Consider the following 23,578-nt stretch of genomic DNA (forward strand, 5'->3'; position numbering starts at 1 on the left):
TTTTGGAATAGAAATGTTCATTTTTTGGCATTTTGACTTTTCCTTGTGTTCTGCCTTTTTTCCTCTTTCCTTCTTTGTTTTTTGTTTCCATTTTTTAACGGTAAAAGAGGAAAAGACAGAAAAATTGTGATCTAAAATAATGAAAAATGGCTAAAATTTTTGTTTTGTTTCTTTTTAAAAAAGGAGAAGTAAAATCCCCAATTTTTGTGAAAAATCTCTGATTTGGGGGGAAAAAAACATTTTTGAGAAAACATTTTTGGTGTGAAATATTTAGATTAGATCTGTCTGATTGCTGTCTCTGTTTTCTTGCTGGGAAAGGTGATTAGAAGTGGCTCTTAGTGTCTTTCTCTTCCAGTTCTTAGTAAACATATAGTGAAAGGTTCCTGATCATGTGTGGGAGTTTACCCATCACTTACCTGAACTATATATAGGCAAAGCTAGTAGATTTAGCACCTCCATTTCACAAACACCAATTGTAATCTCAAGTCAAATAAAAGAAATTAAAAGTAGTTTAATTTTGCAAAGTGTATATACTGCAAATGGTTTCAGCAAAATGAACAAACAATTTTAATGAGGAATTTGTTTGATTCCTTAAGCCTCAGTGTTAGTGATGAGGAAATAAGTTTCTCTACCATGTACTTCAGTTTTTCAGGTCAATGAACTCACTGTGGAAGAGCCAGAGTTCAATTCGGTAATGGTAAATTTGCCAGTAATCCGTAATGCTGGGACACTCGGCAATGTTACCATTCAGTGGATTGCCACCATTAATGGACAGCTTGCTACGGGTGACTTGCGTGTTATCTCTGGTAATGTTACCTTTGCCCCTGGGGAAACCATTCAGACGCTGTTGTTAGAGATCCTGGCTGATGATGAGCCAGAAATCCAAGAGGTGAGTTGAACATCTAGACCCTATCTGGAATGACACTGTCCAGAAATGTTTGGTATCTCTGTTTTATATAGTGATGGGTTAGAAACCAAGAGATTTTATTCAAAAGAAAGGGAAATCAAGCTGAAAATACTGTTCTGGAAAATTATAAAACAATTTTCAGATACATTAATTAGTATTTATTCTTTGATCCTTGCTGCTGATATTCTTCTATAAGATTCAATATATCTATGAATAAATGAGACTATCTAAGCAATGTAATCTTTTTCTTAGGTTTGGTTTACTAGAGATAGATACATTGAACCTGATTCATTATCTAGCCGAACATCCTAGAATTATATTGCAATATGTATGGGAAATAAAACTAAACACCTGGTTACAATATGGATGAATTGCAGTGGTTAAATCTGACCCATGGTAAGGCAAAACTGAAGTCAGTGGTGTTGCACTGGTTTACACAAGGGCTGTACATAGACCATTATATAATCTAGAGAGAAACAGTGCTATGGGGGTGGGAGAGAAATTATTACAATATGATCAAACATATTATTAAAGATTGTATAGTGTAACTAAGAGGGAAAGTGCTTTCATATTTAAGTGTGCACATTTGAGTAATTTATGTTTTGTGTCTGACTTGGTATGGAGTTTTGAAAGAGTTTCCTATTTTTTTTTTTATAAGTTTTAGTTCTTCTGAACTATCCTGGTCATGAGCCTGAGGAAAATATAGCATTTCAGTATTTTTTTTAAATAAAGGAATGAAAATAATCCTGAAACCAAAAACAGTTTTCTATCTGGTTTGGTTTACACCACCATCATGTTAAAATAAATGATTAAGCTAATTAAAACAAGCACTCTCAACTCTGTGGCTATGTTTAGACTCTTTCAGAGTATCTTCACTATTTTTAATTAGATAGAGAACCGTTTGCTCTACAAAATTGCCTATAGTTTGTGTCATGCAACAGTGGGTATGATAAGGAATGTAATAAATAAGTTCTAGGGCTTTTTGTGAGCATGAAACTTTTTGCATGCAAACAAATGCATGAATGTTTTTCATGCACTAAAATCTTCATGACCAATTGATGGGATTTCTACACGCCTGTAAAATCTAACTGACCATGGGTGTTCAGACTACATCAAAAGGGGTGTTATAGTCGAAATTTCCACTAGTGTAGATCATGTTTTAGAGGTAGTATGAATTTTGGTTATGGAGTATATCCATGACAGTTGTACTACTTAGCAGTGGGGAGAAGAAATCTTCACTGTGTCTTAAGCAGTGTGTGTTATGTGTTTCAGGGATAATAGCTTCTCATATCCCTTGATAATATATCGATGGCACATACCTTCTGTAGTTATAGCAATGCTATTTATGATACTGTAGAGTAATAACTCTATCTTTTACTTTTTCACTTACTGTGGTGGAATGCTGGAATGACTATAGGGAAGCCAGCAGAATCCCAAAAATGGGATTCCCCAAATTTTAATGGGTAGATAGGAGTGTAGGAACGTGACTTAAATTGATTCAGTAATAATTGAAGCTGTGCAACTCACTGCTCACCCAGAACACTTCTGTGTTAGTCTTTTAATCTGTATGGTTTGCTGTTTAACATGTAGCCTTAAACAGCGCTTTAAATCCAAACATTTTAGAAACACGAAGGGCTATATCATGAACCTTTTGGTGTTATTGATGAACAATTCCTTGCATGAGTAATCGCACTGCAGTCAATAGGACTACTTATTACTGCTCACCAATGGGAGCCAATAGTTCAAACCTAGCTGGCCCTAAATGATTTATCTTGGTTTCACAATATAATGTTATTAAGGAAAGTCTAATTATATTTTTAGGTTATCCATGTGCAATTAACCCAGGCCTCAAATGGAGGTGCTATTGGGTTAGATGGCATGGCAAATATTATAATACCTGCCAATGATAATCCTTATGGAACAGTCTGTTTTCAACACGCCTTGTACCGAATTCAGGAGCCACTGGAAAGAAGTTCATTTGCAAACATAACTGTCAAGAGAAGGTTTGTTTAATGTTTGTTTTTTATGTAAGTATTCGTGGTCCTTCTCCTGTGTCTTTACCGAAATTACAACTCCATGAGCTTTTTCTCATTTTAAATTTTGTTCTGATTTCCTTCTTGTACAGTTTAACTTGTCATCTAATCAGAGTAATCTTTGGCTTCTATATTTATGCTCTTTTAGTTTAAACCACATATGTCTCTTTATCAGAAACATTTAGAAAGAAACGTCTTTTTAAATTTGTCTTATTCTTATAAACATTTAGGGCAAGAGCGTTCCCTGCTCCTAGGAGTCTAGACAGAAGGTAAAAGAGGGCAAGGCTAAATATGGCTGTGTAGAAGCTGTCTATATCATGACTCAGGCATGGGGGAGGGAGAGCAGGCATTACTTCTGTTATATGACCTCCTATGAATAAATGGAAGGAGAGAGAGGACAGGGCAGGACAGCTCTGGCTTCTCTCCTTGGCCATCTGGCATAGCTAGCAGGTTGCAAGGGGAGTAATCTGCATTGTTTCAGCTATGTATGATTAACCATAACACGTACTATAAATAATCAGAGGTGCCTTTCACACAGGGCCACAGCTAAATTATTCTAGTAGCCGCTTCAGAGAGGATGGATTTTGAATGGTGTTTAGATTGTTTGAAACCACTGAACAATTTTGAAAAGGCTGATAACTTGTATTCAGGTCACTCTTCTTAATGTAGAGACATACAGATGTAAGAAAAACTGTCTTCACTTATTAATATGACTGTCTTATCCATCACCACATCCTTTAGTGAGGGAAGATTTGGTGAACTGCAGGTGTTCTACAGTACTTCTGAGGTTGATGTAGTAGCTCTTGCAATAGAGCAAGGCCAGGATATGCTGTCCTACTATGAATTTCCTGTGCAAGGAATTCCTAACCAGCTGTCAAGGACTAAAGTGAATGTCTCAACAGCAAGTGATCCATTACACACCTGTGCAATTCAGTGCCTAAAAGAACAAGCATGTTTCGCCTTTACATTCTCTAGTGCCTCTGGGTTTCCTTTGTGTTTTTGGCTGACATCATGGATCAGCCAAGTAACCAATAACTCAGGATTCTGGACCTACAAAAAAAATGTCACCAGTGTGTCCTCTCTTTTTGGTGCACAAGCCATTGCTGGCAGTGACTATGAATCAGTTACAGGTCAATGGGCCATAATGCTGGAAGGGGAACAGTTTGCAAATCTCACAGTTACCATACTTCCTGACAATTTGCCAGAGTTGGATGAGAAGTTTACTGTATCCCTTTTGAAGGTTGAACTGATGAACACCTCAGCCAGCTTAAAAAACCAGCCAATGATAGGAAAGCCAAATACCTCCACAGTTGTCATAACGATGAATGGAGATGCCTTTGGAGTGTTTGTGATCTACTGTGTAAATCTCAATGCAACAGAGAAAGGTCTATACGTGGAAGTTGAAGAATGTCCTCAGACCAATGTGCAGCTTATGATACACAGAACAGAAGGCAGCCTGGGACAGGTGACAGTGGAATGGAGTGTGATTGGTGGAACAGCTACCCAAAACTTGGATTTTGTAGGTGGTGGTGAGATTCTGGTGTTTGCTGAAGGTGAGGCAAGGTTTACATTCATTTTTTCCCTTTCTAGATGGAGAAAGGTAGAGGGAGCTAGATAAGTAGATTTCTTGACTTTTAAACCTGGGTGTCAATTTACTACTAGGCTATGCCTTCTGGAATACACTATGTTGTGTGATAGATGTACATTCTCAAGCATATTGTGATATTTAGCAGCTCATCAGCATGAGCCTCAAGATCCAATCTCCTGTAATAAAATATATATAAATGTAATAGTAAAATTTGTAAACATGACTGGGTCCTTCAGAGAACGTTGCACAGCACACTGTAAACCTCTAGTTTTCATCTCATTTACACTGAATAACTCCACTGAAGGCAGTAGTTGTACCAGTGTAAGTGAGATCAGGATGAGGCACAAAGGTTTTTTTTTTTTTTCATCCTTCAATGCAAAAACTAATCTTTAAAAAGCCAAACTTTTAAGATGGCTGCCCCCTCTTCCCCAATTAGCTGTGTTCTTGAAACGAAAGTATCTTTTTAATTTAAAAAAGATTTTATTAATTTCACAACAAAGAAAGCATACCTAAGAATTTACAAGTGAGACAAATAAGTAACTGGCAGACATTGCTTATATGCAATGCAGCATGACACACACATCATTTTGATGAATGATAGAGAGAGGTCATTTACAAGCAACTGAAGGGAGTGTAATATACACTTTTTTACTATGTCATTTATGTTGATGAGTCATCAGACTCCAACTAATGACCAGCAGTAGTAATTCTGACACTGAGATATAATTTTGTTGGTACTTTATAAAAAAAGATTCATACAAAACAGATTAAAAAAGGAATTAGAAAGACAGTGGGGTAAGAAATATGTATTTTGTAACCATAACCCTAAAACGTACTTAGGTATTTCACATACATTGAACAATAGGATTGTATTGGAGATTTCAGTGGTTTTTTGGGAACTAGTTGACTAGTACAGTTTTCTAGTTATATTGGTCTGATTGGGTAGCATGGAAGGTAGATACCAAGTCCACGTGAAAGGGTTGTGGGATGAGAGGATTGTTGAATGCAAACCTTGAGTTGGTCTATTCAAATTCAATTCATACAAGAGAGTGTGTGTGTGTATATGTGTACACCCCTATATATATATAGCATTTAGGTTGTTATTTAAACTCCGACTTGGTAAGACTATTCAAATTCAGTTCATTAGAGAGAAAAGGATGCACTGTAATTTTCTTTTACAAGAGCTCTCCGCTTTTCCAAATAGAGTTAGAAAGCTGAAGCAAATACTGAGTGATTAAAGTGTTCTGCTCACTCAAAAGTTAATTATTTCCTGTTTGAAGGCTGTTTGTTATAATTGACATGCTACGTTGAATAGTTGTTGCAGTGGTATAGATTTACATAATTTATATATTTTTAAGTATTTCCTAACAAAGAGGATGATTAAGCCCCCTTTGAAAGTGTAGAATCATAGGTTAGAAGGGACTGCAAGGTCATCTAGTCAACCCCTTCTGCCAAGATGCAGAATTTGTTGTGTCTAAACCATCCGAGACAGATGGCTATCCAGTATGCCATTTGTTATGGCTTTGATACCTATATTTTCTTCTATTTTTCCTTACAGGTGAAACTAAAAAGATGGTCACATTGACCATTTTAGATGATCCAGAGCCAGAGGATAATGAAAATATTATAATCAGCCTAACCCACACTGAAGGAGGAAGTCGTATTCTTCCTAGCTCAGACACTGTCACTGTGGTTATTCTGGCTAATGACAATGTGGCAGGAGTTATTAGCTTTCAGACAGCCTCAAGGTCTGTTATTGGTCATGAAGGTGGGTTCCTCTTTATGTTGACCTCACTAACTCCATTTGCGATCAACTTCCTTATTCATACTTTCTTTTAATGAGGACTTACATTGTTTGTCCATTTAATTGTGTTGGTAAAAGTAATCAGAGAACCATTGAGTATATGCAGACAAAGGACTATCTAGCTACCCTTCATGTGTTCCATTGTAGTTTAGATGTCTTTCAAATATAAGACTCAGAAAACCCATTGACTGGATAGAGGGAGATTGGGTTCAAAACATGCTATATTGGGTTCAAAACATGTATAACTTCAGCAGTACTTCCCATTTGCTTTCTGAAGCTCACATCTTGTCACTCTAGTTTTAACACCTAGTAGCCCCTTTTTAACTTTCCCCCTTATATTCATTTAGTGCCAAATTCTGCACCTGGATACAACCCCTTTTGACTTCATATTATATAGGTACCTATGCATATCTAGCAGTGGTCTTATGTATAACTTCTTATATAATAGAATAGAATCTGTTAATGATTCTCACCTGCTTTAAATATTCTGAAAGACACTACTAAAAAGATATTGGGACCTTGTTAAGGGTTAGCACATCTTTTTCTCATTCCCTCATTGCCCTGCTGGTGGGTGAATTACCACTTGTGTTTTGACTATGGCCACTGATTTGGGGTGTATCAGTCCTGTCTTGTCTCTGTCAGGCTTAAAATAGTGTCATGTGGACATTCAAGAAGAACTGTAAGAGTTTGAATTGGACAAAATGTTTTCTGTTAGTGCCTTAAAGGGGCACATTGCATGTTTGGTCTAAAGGTTTGCTGTATTTTTATATGGTGATTGCTTTGGTTTGTCTTTTGCTTGAATCTAAAAGAGCTACAGCATCATATTCCTCTAAAATTTGATGAGCAGTCTGTCAAGACAAACTAAACAAAACAGACGTTCATTTCCCAGAGAATGTGTAGATTGTACTTTTTTGTTGGAAAAAAAAATTCTCAATTGATCTTTGTAAACCAAATATGATAATTGCTATACATGAAAGGACATCATAACTCTTTGAAAATTTTATGTAGGTGGTTTATGTTGATTCTGTGCTAGTGTGTGCCTCAGTTTTCATCCTTTATTCCTCTGCATTAATGGTTCTGATCAGCATGTCAAACCAGCTGTAATCTGACAAGCTAAGAAGAGCCATCAATGAGCACAAGGAATTAACAGAAACTGTCTTGGTACCAGAGATTATGGTGACCCTCATGAGTCTTTTCAACTTGTTAAAGTTAATTTACAAAACAATAGCAAAACTGGTCCTTTGGAACTGAAATGTTTTGTTCTATTTGGAAACTCCAATGAGCATTGATTCTCCAGCTACAAAAGAACAAGAATGCTTGGCTTGCAGCAAGAAAAAAAATAATCCTATAGAATCTCTTGATTAAAAAGAGTGAACTAGGTCTTCATAGGGGCATACGGAGAGCTTGATTTTGCCTTTTAATACCTGTTTTTTCTTGTGCTGAAACCATAACTATTGATACCAGACAAAACAACTCCAAATGCTATGTTGTTTAATATTTACTGTATTACTAAATAGTTTCACTGTCCATCAGTTTAAAAAAGTTATTTTCAAGATAAAAATATTGTACATCTCACTCATTTTTAGGCAGGTATTCACTGTCCCTAAGCCACATGTATAAATCTTCAGACTTGGGTAAGACACTAAAAAATTAAAATAGGGGAAAAAAGTGAAATTGACCTAATGAAACATTTTCAGTCTCCAGAGATCCTTTTATATTTGTTCCAGTCTACTGAAGGCAGAAATTGTATTCCTAATACTCACTTTTACCTGAGTTCTTTCTGGATATGACAGCCAAAGATCTTAGTAATACTGGTCACTAATGGACTGCCCAGAATCAGTAATAGTGTTCACTTAGATTAGAACTTTTAATCCAGTGTTTTGATTAATGATGAGTGCTCAAGATGAGTGCACATTGTAACTGATTCCCACATCATAATTCATTTTGTTGTGAACAATGAAAAATCATTGTATTGTATGATTTTGAAATATGCTGTGTCTTCTTTGTGCATTTTGCAATTGTGGTACTAAAATATTCTAAGTATTGATTTTGTTTTTAAATGGATGTGCAAAATTCTCAAATAGGATAGAATGTGTTTCAGTGCAGTGTTGAACAATATGATGATGTTCCTCTTTGGAAACCGTAGATCTGTTGTGTATACTCAGGTTTGCCGCTCTTCAGAAACACAATCATAATGATGTCACATTGAATAGATTTTGAACTTTCTTTTCTATTGGAAACAGCAATGGAGCAGCTTAAGGCAAGGTGTGAACATCAGCACAATTCCAGGATTTGAAATGCTGACGCCTAAATACACATACTATTCTACTTTATTGTAAATGGGCTTCATTTTATGTTTGTAAAGTTCATATATTTTCTTAAAATTATTTATACTGCTTCTTTAAAAATTTTCTATTGTGGTCTCCTAAAATTAATAACTAATTTCCATCTCATTTCAGTGATGGACAAATATGGGATAGCAGTGGTTCTTCAACAGAACAGAAAATACCTAGAATAATTTTATGATGTCCTTCCTGTCAATTTTAGCAGCATAATACTACTTATAAGTATTCTGTCACATGGCTGCTCTAAATTACACGGGGCTGGACCGCCCCCACCTGACCCTATGATCATGGTGGAGCCAATGTGGTGTAAAGCCATCTTAGCCACATACCTTTCCTTCCCTTTCTTAGCTGCACCAGGCTGAGCTCAGGTGCACCTTTGGATCTGGCTGAGATCTCACACACTATAATCCAGGAAGAGTTCCATTAAAAACCAGTGGAGTCACACTGGTGTTATAGCATGATACAGACCCAACAAGTCCAATCATATGCCCATTTTATGCAACAGTAAGGGACACAAGTCCTAGCTGGCCACATAGACTGGTTTTGCACTGGACTATTATCCAGAGAAAAGTAATCGCAGGGTAAAAAAGGAGAGGAGGAGAATCTTGCCTCTTCTGTGAGTGGTAGTTTCAGATAGATGTAGAAGCACCTGGTCCTTTCTCAGCCAGCCCTACCTTCTCCCCTCTTTTGCCCTCCGGCTGGGTTTGTTCAGAGGCAACTTGAACCATGTAGTTCCATGGATTTGATTATGCCCAGGATTAGCAACAGTGAGAAAAATTCTGAATCATTTCTTTGAATATTTCTAATATAAACTGGTCAGAAAGTCATTTTCTGGCAGTAGAAATATTGAACAGAACTTGTGAAGGCTGTATTTATGTACCCCTAAAATATTGTTTAAGGAGGAAAAATATAATCTTAGCTGCATGCATTTTCTTATATTTTAGTGAATAAGAATGATGCAGCATAAAACCTTCAGACAGCTAAGAGATGTGTTGTATTAACATACCCAAATATTTTGATACTGTAGGTTTCTGCACATTTTCCTGTCTTTCAGAAGCCAATGCAATACTGTATGTACTGGCAAGCTTAAACCTTGTGCACCTGAAAAATACTGCTGAAATACATATGCAGTATGCTTATGTTTTAGAAATAAACATCTGTCATATAATGTGTATGTATACATATATATGTTCACCCCCCCAACTATACACGCTAATGTATATCTTCATGTTGATATAATATATGAAGCCTCAAGCCATCTTTTTACATTTATGAGCTTATTTTTATCTTTTTGTTTTGCATACATTTTGCAATGATTGCTATACTATTCATTAGTTTTTTATTAAATTGTCCATTAGACTGAATGATAGAAATGCGAAAAGTATAATTATTGTATTTTTTATAAATTAACATTGACAACAGTTCGGTCGATTGATATAGTATGTCTTGAGAAATCATAGGAAGCTATTAACTTTTTGTGAAAAATTTCTTTTGTATTTTAAAAAATCTATAACTGATGCTATTATGTAAGTTAAAACTCACATAAACGGAATTTACAGGTAATTGCAAGCATTTTTGTGCATGCATTGTGGAAAATTACATTACAGTGCAATATTATCAACATGTATATTTCTTGCCAGTGAACTGCTATAGGAATTTACTTGTGTCATAGCTAGTACATACAGCATTTACTATCTTGTGTAGTCTACGGATTGCCATTGTTCTGGTGTTTGTGCATGTTCTGATGGGTATTCATTTTTGCCTTTACGCTGTAGTTACTTTATAAGTCCTCGCATGCATTTGATAGCTCTTTCCATTACGTTTTTCAAAATTGAACTAAAAACAGAACTGAAAGGTTTAGAATTTGGATTTCTCCTTCTTCTTTTATGCTAAAAGCAAACGTGTATTACATAGTAAGCCTCTCTGTAAAGTATCAGTGGATACTTGAATTTCTTGGTTTTGGAAAAGTTACCTTGATTATGGAATGCATGCTTCTGATTCTTATATGACTGATACACAGCAAGGCAGTTTCCCTACAGCAAACATTTTATGATGTTCTTTATTCCTAGGAGAAGAATTGCAGTTCCACATCCTAAGAACTGCTCCTGGACTGGGAAATGTTACTGTTAATTGGAAAATTGTTGGACATCGCCTAGATCAAACCTTTGAAAACTATTCTGGAGTACTTTTCTTTCCCGAGGTAACCCCATACAGAGTAACTGTGTTCAGCAGCCAAAGCTAGAGATAATATTGAAATTAAGGCTGAAGTGGAAAAGAGTGAACACCTTTCCAAATAGTGTTGTTGCCTGACCTATTTGATTTTTGTAGCTCTCTATCTTAGAGGTCCGAATTGTAGGTAGCTTTTAATTTTTGATATTTTAAATTTAAAACTTCTTGGAAGGAATCATTCAAAATCTGTGACAGATAGCATCCTGGGTTTTGTACAGCGGTAACTAACCTATTTTGCCACTTAAAATAAACAGGAGTCATTGAATCTAACATTCTGTGTTCATCTGCTGGATGACCATATTCCTGAAGAAAAGGAAGAATACCAAGTAATCCTATTCGACATCAGAACTCAAGGTAATGCAAAAGTGTAGCATGGTGAATCTCAAATGGGAAAAGGATGTCATTTGCATTATTGTTTTAATTTATTTGTGACTTTTTAAAGCACTGTACTTTATTACTTAAGTTGTGAAACTTTGTTTCCATGTACTGAAGTTTGGTGGTCCTTCTTTATGTGCATACTGGCTCTAGAGTGTTCTGACTGGTATGTTTTGATTGGTTTTACATTGGGATCAACTCTGTTCAGCAAATTCTGTGAGAGCTGCACCCCTGTAAATAGGAACAGAATTGGACCCAATAATGCCTTTTGGTTATAGTGGCTATGAAATAAGCCACTATTTATATCTGTTCAGACAATTCGTCTTGTCCTGTCACAAGCAGACTTCCCCATTGACTGTTGATTTCTGCATACAAGGAGGGCAGTAGATTCTATTCCTGCCATTCAGATTATGCTGTGGGAGAAGCATCTAGATCTGCATTTTCTCTGCCCATAGTCACTATTAAACAAATATCCATTACTAAAGCCGGGCTAGATTTGCAAAGGAGTTCTTGCTTCAAGGTGCCCCAGCCACGCTGGCAAAACCAAACCTTACCCTGTAATTACCCATCATATGAATGTACATTGGATGATATTCTGTCTTCTCATTTGATATTATCCTTTCATTAGATATAGCTTTATTGTGTTGTATTGTGCTATATTTGCTCTAGAACATGTATGGATCCACACTGGGCATAGAAACACAATAGACGCTATCATGTTCTCCCTGATTCATTGTACTGGGAATATGATTGACTGCATGGCATGTTGAAGGAAATAGAAATACAAACTGCCATTGCTAATATTAAAAACAAAAAACAAAAAAAAAACCCCACCTCAGCTGCTTAACATTCTGTGTAGTTACTCCATTGACTGTTTTACAGGCGTTTCTTCAATGGGTGCCGCTGTCCTGGATAGCCAAGGGTATGAAGCTGTTTTGACAATAGAGGCCAGTGATGAACCACATGGACTTTTGAACTTTGCTTCTTCATCCAGGATGGTTTTGATCCAAGAGGCAAACAAAACTATTCAACTTTTCATCAGCAGAGAATTTGGATCTTTAGGTTTGTGTAATTTCTCTAGATACAGAGGTTTTATGTGTCTTCTGCAACACATTCTGTTTGACGAGGAAAGGTCAATGGGAGTCAGATGAATCAAATGTTCATCTCTGTGTCTGCTCTCTTACTTTCAGAATCTTACTTGCAAAAATGTAGTTACAGCCAAAAGTTAAAGAGGACAGTAACCAAATATTCTTGCTTTCAATTTTAGTCAGTCCCCTCCAGAAACTTACCCAAATCCCTTCACCTCTAACTGTCTGCAGGAATCAGAGTAACAGCCGTGTTAGTCTGTATTCGCAAAAAGAAAAGGAGTACTTGTAGCTCACGAAAGCTCATGCTCAAATAAATTGGTTAGTCTCTAAGGTGCCACAAGTACTCGTTTTCTGTGTGCAGGAAAGGACTTCTCCCTGCATAACAGTGCTTCCTTTGTGATCCACGAGTCCCTGCAAAAACCACACACTATTGGAGCCCTGGTGGAAGTGGTGGGGAGAATGGGCCTTTAAACTTAGGTCTTCATGAAACTCTGCTAGTTTTAATGTCATTCCCTTCTCCTGCCCCTTTTTGAAGAACTTTACTGCCCAGTATGGTGATGTGTTGGCCCTCCAAGAGATATTTCCTAAAGCTGTTTGGGTGTTTATATGAGATACTTGTGTCCCCGTGGCTGTAATTATTGTTATTATTATTATTATTATTATTACCTAATAATAAGCTGTATTGTGGTAGAACAGACTGGGGCACCATAGTGCCAATCACTATACAAATATACAACTAGGCTTGGCAGAATTAATTTTTTTAAATATTTTCAATGGATAATATCAATGTTTATTTTTAAGTTGTTTTTAATTTTTATTGATTTAAAATTTCACAATGGCAGGAAATTGTTGAAGGGTCAGGCAGTGGGGGGTCATACAATAATTATTTAAGGACAGTAGATGTTGAGATTCAAAAAGTTAGTTTTATAACTGTTAAAACATAAATTGTCAACATCACATATCAAAATGTACAACATAAATATCCCTAAATAAATCTCTGATAAGTTCCTAGGAAGCATTGTTCTTACTTTGTCTATCTGTATGTTTTGATTATTATGGGTGAAAATATTTTTTGTCAGTTGTGTGTGTATGAGCAACTCAATGTTTATCAAAAAAGAAAAGGAGTACTTGTGGCACCTTAGAGACTAACCAATTTATTTGAGCATAAGCTTTCGTGAGCTACAGTGATGAAGTGAGTACTCCTTTTCTTTTTGCGAATACAGACTAACACGGCTGTTACTCTGAAACCTGTCAATGTTTATCAACATTTACTGATAAAAATCTAATCTTTCCAAGCTTATATATAGTAAATTACTGTTCCTGCCCCAGAGAGCTAATTCTCTAAAGGAGAAGACATAACATTTGGATAGGATGAACAACAAGGAAGGGTTTGGAGAGGTGGAGTAGGAGAGGCAGGGTGAAATAAATGTGGGTGCAATTTTTAGCTAATCAGAAGTAGTAATTACAATTCACCACCTGCTTAACCATTATGCTATGACACAGCATAGAGAGCAACTGATGTGAAAAATAATTATTGCTTATACACTAGGACAAAATCTCCCTCTTTCTGAGCAGTTGCAGGTATCACCTCTACAATATTGCCAACTCCTTCTAGCACAAGAAGTGAAGGAATGAGCCAGAGTCAAATGTCCTTTTAAGTTCATGTAGGTTTCCATCATTTTTTGTTTTCTCATCAAACATAAAATATTGTTAGGGATTATGACTAGTTTTCAAATGATTATTCCTTAATGAATGCAGCTACTTTCCATTTCTCTTTTAGCAGTGGTCCATTTAGGTAAATTTTTGATTGCTCAGTTGTTTTTTGCAGTGGTATGTTATACATTAGATTGTAGCCAGGTGGTAGATGGTCACAACACAAATAGCCACTCAGTCCCACCATCTTCAGATCTCAGGAAATTGGTAGCTTCTTGTTCGAATGGACTAGCTAGTCTGTCACTTATTGATCATAAGTGGTGATACTGCATTTCTGACACTTGGCTTCTGTGGATGGATGCAATTTGCAACACTGTGTTTCAGAATGAATCAAACTTTGTTTGTTGCCTTGTATTGACTGAGGGGAAGGGAGTGGGAACAACTAGGAAAAGACATAAGAATTGAATAAAAACAGAACAAAAAAGGGATTAAAAGTTGAAAAAGCGGGAAAAGAATGGAGAAGTAAAAGAAAAGGGGACAGAGAGCGGCAAGAATAAAGTAGAGATAATGTCTGGGATTTTCAAAGATGCACTTTCAATGGTAGTTGGGTACCTAACTCCATTAAGCCCCTTGAAAGGCCCCTATTCTAGAACATGTCATAAGGGATAGACGGTGTGGGTAGGAAGTGGGTGGTTAGAGGGCTGTGCTCATCCACCATTCTAGTGCAAGAGAAGCTGAACCAGAAAATTTTGGGAACCTCTGTACTAATGCATTGTGTCCATTTAGTTTTACTGTGTCAAACCCTAAACTTCTTAATTAGATTGTACTCTGCTTTTTGCTAGGAGGAGGGAAAGAAAAATCTCAGCAAAAATACCCACAAAACCACATTTTCTCCCTTTTGCAAAACACTTTTAAATTAGTAGTGTTTAAAAAAAAGGTCTTGGAGCCTTTTTTCCTTTGGAAGAGGGAAGAAAGATGGTCTTGAGGTTAAGACACTGGACTGGGACTCGAGATGTGGGTTTTAATTCTGGATTACATTATAGACTTCCTGGTGACCAGTTACAAGTCACTGAGAGCCTGATTCAAAGCACACTGAAGCCAATGAAGTGGCTCCCGTTGTCTTCAATGGGCTTTGGATCAGGTCATTTAATCTGCCTGATGGAGTTGCCCATCTGTAAAATGAGGATAATACTCCCTTCTCCTGCACTTTGTCTGTTTTGTCTATTTGGATTGTAGTTAAATAGGAATTAAAATATAAGAACTTTTTTTTTGTTTTGTTCCACATTTACTAGGTGTTATCAATGTTACATATGCAACAGTGCCAGGATTGCTCAGAGTAAGGAATCAGACAGAAGGGACCTTGGCTGAACCAGGAGTTGATTACATACCTGTGTCTGGTTGGCTGCTTTTAGGGGAAGGAGAAACATCAGCTTCTATAAATGTTACTATTCTAGAGGTAAATCTTAATGCTCATCATCAATACACAATTGTCTTTGACTTCAGTGGGTGCACAATCTGGGTCTTAATTCCCACAACTTCTCCATCATTTCATGCTGTATACTGTTTCGTTGTGGCTCAGAAGAAATAATGGAAGGATCTTTTTGCCCTAATTTTAAATGTGGAAACCGGAGGGGTACAGTTAATCACAGAGAGTGGCTACAACTAGACATGCATGAATGGAATCAAACTCTCATTAAGCTTCAGTTGATACCTAGAATTCAGAATAGTCTTCATTGCCTACAGATTTATATGGATTGATTGCTACATACTTTTCTTTTTCAAGTGGGTACTTCTAGTGCTTTTTAAATTCACAATGAAATTTATGTTCAGGAATAGCTTTTTTTGTCACGGTAGTATCTTTTAAACAAAATATAATACTTTATTTGAAACATATTACAATGAGGATCAATTTCAGACCTAATAATTGTATTTTAAGAGGACAGGAATAAATGAATAAAGTCTAATATAATTTAAAATTGTTGGGACATAAGTTAAGTGTTGTTTTTTGGTTGACTCACATCTTAAAGGATCATAAAAGGAGAATTTACTGTGCTTTTGTTCTGCAGGATGATATACCAGAAGTGCAAGAATTCTTCCTGATTAATTTAACATCTGTTGAAATTGTCATGAATCCTTTGATGTCATTCCCTCCCAGACTGGGTATAACATCTGCATCAGTACCATATTTACTTCACAGTTTATATGAATTGTATATATGTAATAACGCATTGTATTTATATTTATTACAGTAGTATAATGATTTAAGGCAGGGTCAAGGCAAGAATAACTGAAAAGGAGGCTTATGCAATCATAAAGCTTACATTTCTTGGGATTCGGGCAAATGGTGGGGTGATTTTAAGGGATGTATATTATCAATTAATCTCAATTTTTAAAAAACCTTTGTCATTTAGTAAAATGTGTCTCATGAGGAAAAGTTAATTTGCATCTTGAAATTTGATTCTTGTATTCTAATATGAAAATAGTTTGGACAGTGAGAAAACTTACTGCTGTGATATTTCACCAATGAATAATCATTGCTTGACTAACTCAAACGTCTTTGGGTGTCTAATACAGCATGGTGCCTGTGATGCATTGCACAGGTCAACAGCTGGGATCATTCAAACAGAAGCTGGTGAACAGGGATTATTTCTCAAAAAGTAGCAGTGCCTATTAACAGAAGCTCACCAGAGAAAATGGTAGGGCTGTGGTGTGCCTTTTAGGCAAAGCAGGAGAAGTTCCAGTAAGCATTCTACACCAGACAGTCACTGTGCCTCTAGGAGCTTAAAGGGTTGCAGGGGGATCATGGCCATTTATATACAAGGTGCAGTGTGCTCTGCTGACCTCTGCAGATAGGAGTGGGACAGTAGGGCCAGGGGATCTTTGAGAGAATAACACCCATATTAGCACTAACCTCACTCAAGCCTTGCATTCCCTAAGCACAAGGATTACCATTGTGTCTGGTCTGTATGCAAAGAGTATTAAAGGGTATGCTCCTTATGTCTCCTCCAGAGTTGTGTTCTTACCCTGGTTACTGTTTACTTAGCATCTAAACATATGTGCCAAAATAATACTTTGTGTAACTGGCCAGTGAGATGACAGACTTCATAAAGTCTCTTTTTATTACTGTTTATATTACATTTGGTTTTGAGGATCAACTTCAATGGGTTTCTTAATCTTTTAATCAAAAGAAAAGGAGGACTTGTGGCACCTTAGAGACTAACAAATTTATTTGAACATAAGCTTTCGTAAGCTACAAAAGCTTGTGCTCAAATAAATCTGTTAGTCTCTAAGGTGCCACAAGTCCTCCTTTTCTTTTTGCAGATACAGACTAACACAGCTGCTACTCTGAAACCTGAAATTAATCTTTTAATGATCTTCATTTATCATCTTGCTTGGTTAGAGTCCTGATCCCATGGCAAAATTGCCATTGATTTCAAAGAGAGCTGGATCAGACCCTTAATGTTAAAGAAATGTATTTACAGTGTGCTTCTAACAGTTTCTCTTTGACTTCTTTTCCCTTTTCTTTGCATGCCTGTAGAAATGACTGAGTTGATTCATTACAGACTGAAAGGTAAACACAACATCCAGTGCTGATTTGTGCAGGTTGAGCTGTGATTAGTTCACTGATTCTAAACCATAAATACTTAGTGCACATTCAAAGAGTAACACATGGGTGAGACAAATTATCTTCCAGAACTATATTCTGTGACAGGCTATTTATTTAGTCTTACCCTGCATTATTAGAGGTACTTGAGCACCTTCTTGACTTACAGTAACTTAGCCCTGATATAGTGGCAAACCTAGGACAAATATTCGACAGGCTTGCAGATGCACACGTTATATATAGGGGTAAGTTTTAACCCCTGATTTTCCCTGATAACCCTGAATTCTAGACTCTAAATATTATACTAGAATCTTGCTAGTCTACATTTCCCTATCCACACTCTTTATAATTTGCACAAAATTATCCGTTTCCTCATTTTCCAGCAAAGATTTAATCAAGAAGTCAATATTATAAATCTCATATTACTTAAACTTCATTATGTTGTAAATAAATTGAGGTACTATACAGATGTCAAAATAAGCGATTAAAGAACATTTTGAGATGCAGCATGCTCGCTGTATTGTTCACTTACTTGCTAAATTTCACAATTTAGGAAGTCAAAAAGGGTCAGTGCTAGGAATAGGCTGGAATCTTGGCCCGACAGAAGTGAGAGGCAAAACCCCATTGAAGTCAACGGGACCAGGATTTCACCCACAAAATATTATATTCTAGGCAGTGAAGGTGGAAAGTTGCACAACATTTTTCATTAGCTTCAATTGCTTATAACTTTGCCAAACTTCAAGCATTTGTGCTAAAATGCCCGATGTTGGATGTCTGACTCAGGGTGCGTCTTCTGGTTTCAGCAAAATTTCTGAGAATGAAGTTGGGGAAAATTCATTGTTTTTACCTTTTTTAATGTCTGACATTTTCTAGAGAAGCTCTAGTGCCTCCATTCTGTGAAGCAGGGACTTGAAATTGGATAGGGGTGTCACCCAGGTGTCAGGGATGTTTGTTTTGCTGTTCTTGTTAAAATCCACCAAAATTTTGCCAAGCGATAACACTTAGAAAATTCTAAGTTCCCACATGCTTAATAGATGCTTGTTAGAGCAGAGCAGCTAAATTCTCCAAAGATTCCAGCTTCACTTTGCTCCATCTTGGGGCTTCAGAGTTGAGCAGGAGTTTACCTGTGATTGCTCCACCTGGCTACAGGGAGATGCTGTGGAGACTGTCTCTCCTGTGCTCTCAGTGCTCCCACTGCTGACACTCAGGCAGCACAGAAGAAAAGGAGGAAAGAGCCCCATTCAAGTGCAGAGGGATGAGGACTGGGAAAGGGGAATGAGGACCAGGAACCTGGAGTGGGCAAAAAGGGGCAGGAGCAGAGGGGGATAGGAACAAAGGTAGGAGAAGGGCAAGAGCTGGAAAGAAGGGAAGGGACATGAGAAAAGGCAGGAGCTGGGTGGAGAGGATAAGGGAAAGAGTTGGTAAGGAGAGTCGAGTTGGAGAGTATAGGAGACAGGAACAGAGGGGAACAAGGAGAAACTGGGGGGCACAGGGGCAGAAAGGTCTGCAGCCCCTAGCGCCCACATTCCTACAGAACCTGGAGTTAAACCCATTATTCCTCATCCTCAACAAGCTTTTCCTGTCTAGCAAATAACTGTGAACCCCACTGATAATGTGTGTCCCCATCCCCTCTAGTGGCAGGTCTAGGATAACAGTCATCTACTACTCACAGTTCAGTCAGCTCAAGTAATAGAGGTCTGTGCCATGGACCTAAAGATCATAACCCTACTGATGAACCATGTGAAGAGTAAATATGGTTCAATAGGATGAAATTTTATTTTTTTCAAATTTTTTTATTATTATTAAACTTAGGAAATTACATAAACAAAAGTATTTAAAAATTAAGGTTTCAACATCAAATGCTTATGTGAGGAAATGCCTAAATTTAGGTTGCCTGGCAGTCCTGTGCTCTGAACAAGTAAAGTGCTACATTCTTTGAAAAATTAAACCATAGGCATCTCATATTAGGTATCCAAAATGAATGGACACAGTTTATATTAATTTCTCTATGCCTCAGTTCCATGTATGTAAAGTGACTATAATAAACTTCCTCATGTCATATGGGTATCATGAAGATAAGTGTATTAATATTTATGGAGCACAAAGTGTAAGAGTGATGAGCACCATAGAAATTCCCATAAGGAAATTAGTAATTCTGAACTCAGAATGGTTTAAGTAGTGTACAGTAAATAAGAAATGAGACCACACATTGAATGATGGGGGGAGGGATAGTTCAGTGGTTTGAGCATTGGCCTGCTAAACCCAGGGTTGTGAGCTTAACCCTTGAGGGGGCCGTTTAGGGATCTGGGGCAAAAATCGGGGATTGGTCCTGCTTTGAGCAGGGAGTTGGGCTAGTTGACCTCCTGAGGTCCCTTTCAACCCTGATATTCTATCTATGAGGATAAAAGAAAATATTCAATAACAGCTTACTTGGGATTACCACTCGTTTTGTGCACTAAATGAAGGTAGGGTGTATGGAAAAACTAGCATGTGATCATAATGTATGTGCACCAAGAGGCCAAATTAAGATTGCACGGGCAACATTAATTCTGGTATTTCCTAACTTTTCAGTGCTGATGTTTGCAACCTTAATATTCTTGTAATGTTGCTTTTTTTTTATTGGTTTGTAATGTTGTATGTACCTGTGGTAAGACAGAGATGTCTAGTAATATGTCACTCTTTGTGTGGAAGATAGTTCTTCATTTCATTTAGTGGGGACAAGGTTTTCTCTGTGCATTATCAGTTAATCTGCCCACTCTCTTTCCCACTTAGGAGACACAAAGTGCTACGTATTCTGTGTGTAAAGCTTATTGGCGCTTGTGTAACAGATTTTTAACCAAGCCCTAAAAACAGAGTATAAACAGGTTTTCTTCTTTCTTTTGATATTTTTTTAGTCCTTTGTATTTTATCTTTAGATGCAGAAGGCTTGGCGGCTCAGATTATTATAGATGCCAATGATGGAGTGAGAGGAGTAATTGAATGGCAGAATACCAAGTAAGTCTCATTTTCCATGAAGAACCTAGTCTGTCACTAGTTGCTTGAGTGCCTATTCGTTCTCCCTTGGAAATCAGTGGCAAAATTCCCACCAATTTCAGTGGAAGCAAGATCAAACCTTTGGTGTGGCAAAGCAGCCTTAAAGTCATCTGAATTGGCAAATGAAGGATTTCTCTTACATTGGGGAATCATCAGGTATTTTGGGGCTTGTGCAGCAGTTCCTTTGCTATCCCTGGTCTTGACCTTAGCTACTCTGCTTTGCACCATGGACCAGTTGGGTGATCAGGTGGCCCCAAGAATGGAGAGAGGGACATAAATGTAGTTCAAGCCAATTTCCCTTTCCCCATCACACTGAATTTCACTGAACATACCTCAGATTTAGCTCAAGATTTGGTGGAGGATGTGTGTGCATTTTTGTATGTATATAAAATATATTCTCTTCTGCTGTAAAGATGAAATTCAGTTCATTGTGGAGGTCTCTGTCTGTCTGTCTATATCTCTATATATTTTGGTGCAGCTAAGCTCATTTCTGCACCAGCTTGAATAAATGGGGTTTGAGGAATATGATCTTTCTCTCCAAATTATATTCAGGCTGTTGGGTTCCATCACAACTTGTCAGTCATCATTGTTCCACTCATAAAATCTACTGGACCTCCACACCCCTACACAGGTGTTCCTTTCACTGTATACACGTAAGCAAGGACTGTAACATAATCAGTGTAACTGGAGTCAGAGTTTCCATTGCCCTAGAGGGAATGTTACTCACAAGACATCAGTGGAACAAGAAACACGGAGATAGGCTGGAAGCAAATCATCCACGTTGACAGAGCAGTCCACAGGGTTTAATAAAGTTTCACTTGTTCTACCTAAAATGCATTCAGTTTTGTACTTTGTGAATGAAACAAGGACAATGGCCATTTCCCCTCCTACCTCCAATATTCACTTGTCTCATTCAGACCCAGCATTGAGACTGCATCTGTGAGGGGGTGCTGAAACTTCTGTGTAGACACTCTCTCTGCCCCTTGTTCAGGACATTGTGCAGAAGACCCTCCACAATGGGCTGAATTCCACCTTTAAAGTAAAAGACAATATAAAAAGTTACATTAGACATAATATTTAAAGAATAAATCGGTCTTTCTCATTTGAAAATATACTGAGTCATTTCAAAATGTGATTGTAACAATGATCTGACTTTATATTTTGTACCCAAACAACTATGTTAAAAGAATATTCTTAAGGTTGCAATGTCAAGGACTCAAAACTTAGAAAATGCCTGTGCCACCTTAGTTCAGACTCCTGTATGTAATCATTGTGATATTCTTTAGTTATATGATCACACACCATTTGTTTTTTAATATATAGATGGCAGTGGATATATATGTGTACACAGTTCAGAAACAGGCAAACATTGCTTAGTAGAGGATTGCATTAGCAATTTACCAAGAACCTGCGGTATTTGCATTAGCAATTTACCAAGAATTTAGTCACTGCTCTTTTTAATGTAGAGGTGTTGCCCCCCAGAGATGACAGATCTCATCTTTGCATCTAGTGCATTCTGAAAATGAATGGGTAGGAAGGTGCTGAGTTGTGATCACTGATTTGAATGACTAAGCATTGTGCACTCTGTGTTAAATTTGGTGCTCTCTTCTGATCACTGACGTTGCATACTACCAGTATAAGAGGATTCTTCTTCCTTTTTATTTTAGTTTTGAAATAGATGAAATCCATGGGGGTCTGACATTAGTAGCATACCGTAACAGAGGATCTTCTGGCAATGTATCTTTGTTTTTCTATGCCCAGAATCTAGAAGCAAAACTGGGACTGGATTTTAATGTGACGTCAAGGGTAAGAAGAAAACGCACAGTACAGTACTATTCATTTCTCAAGTCTCCTTAGTATTGATAATGCAATTATTATTCTCAATTGGTGCAATCATGCAAGGTACTGAACTAGATATTTATCTTAAATTGCATGTTTTCTAAACCAGAAATTATAGGGAAACAGGATTATATCTTTTTTATAAATCATCAGAATAATCCAAGTTCTGCAATTTTATACTTAGACTTCGTATGTAGCCTTTGTTCGGAAAAATTACGTCGTTCATATTTGGAAGCCGTTTTTCTTAACAGGTCCTTTACAATGGGCCCCTTTGAAAAATTGCTTCAATTAAATGTACTTATTGGCCCTGATTCTGCTGAAGGCCCCTCAATTCCTGTTCTGGCCACATTACAATAGACGCTCAGAATTTGATCCTTTGTTTGCATTTTTCTTCCATTTTTTAAGAATTCTGTAGGCCAGACTTGCAAAATATCACGTACGTGTTCATGTTACATACTTGTTAAGATATAATGTCTTGTATGTTTCACTACCAGATGCTCTCTTTTGCTGATGGAGAAAGGTATAAATACATTGACGTCATGATTTTTGATGATGATATTCCTGAAGGTGATGAGAAATTCCAGTTAATTTTAACAAATCCCTCCTTGGGGCTGGAACTAGGAGAGAACACAACGGGTAAAATAGACTTATTCTTGATTCTAGGTCTTTGTTGTGTTACGGCTGTTTTCATTTCTTTACGCCTGAGGAATCATAGTACTCTTGAAACCATCATTTACTTATTGTGGGTGACTTTATACTTTTGATGACGATTCTGAAAGCTGTAATGAAATTTATCTAACTGCTAAGATTTTATTTAAAATGAGTGAACTATAAAGCAAGACTTATGTAGAAATTGAGTTTTATGAGGAACCATGATTTTTGTACACGTTTGTACAGCATGGTGATTTTGGTTTTTTGAGATATCTAGAGCTACATTTATGCCTGTCTCATGAGTAACTAATGTGCCTCTTCTCTAAGTGCTGTAAGATGTGATATGTAGGATAAAAGCGTAAAAAAGTATATTCTTTTTAAATCTAATTGGTATAGGCTTGATTCTTCCCCCTTGGCAATTTATAGCTT

General features: G+C 37.0%; 1 protein-coding gene across 1 annotated transcript in view; it reads left to right on the top strand.

Moving 5' to 3' along the window:
- Nucleotides 1-23,578, top strand: part of ADGRV1 (adhesion G protein-coupled receptor V1) — a 421,530-nt gene that overhangs the window by 95,433 nt on the left and 302,519 nt on the right. Inside the window, exons 31-42 of the mRNA XM_074952844.1 lie at nt 645-889; nt 2,729-2,910; nt 3,682-4,493; nt 6,087-6,296; nt 10,747-10,877; nt 11,161-11,260; nt 12,164-12,343; nt 15,315-15,478; nt 16,089-16,182; nt 20,542-20,620; nt 22,327-22,465; nt 22,993-23,134. Of these exons, the coding sequence (XP_074808945.1) occupies nt 645-889; nt 2,729-2,910; nt 3,682-4,493; nt 6,087-6,296; nt 10,747-10,877; nt 11,161-11,260; nt 12,164-12,343; nt 15,315-15,478; nt 16,089-16,182; nt 20,542-20,620; nt 22,327-22,465; nt 22,993-23,134 (2,478 nt within the window). The remainder of the gene's footprint in view (nt 1-644; nt 890-2,728; nt 2,911-3,681; nt 4,494-6,086; nt 6,297-10,746; nt 10,878-11,160; nt 11,261-12,163; nt 12,344-15,314; nt 15,479-16,088; nt 16,183-20,541; nt 20,621-22,326; nt 22,466-22,992; nt 23,135-23,578) is intronic.

The sequence above is a fragment of the Natator depressus genome, chromosome 5, assembly GCF_965152275.1.
Source record: "Natator depressus isolate rNatDep1 chromosome 5, rNatDep2.hap1, whole genome shotgun sequence".
Lineage (NCBI taxonomy): Eukaryota > Metazoa > Chordata > Testudines > Cheloniidae > Natator > Natator depressus.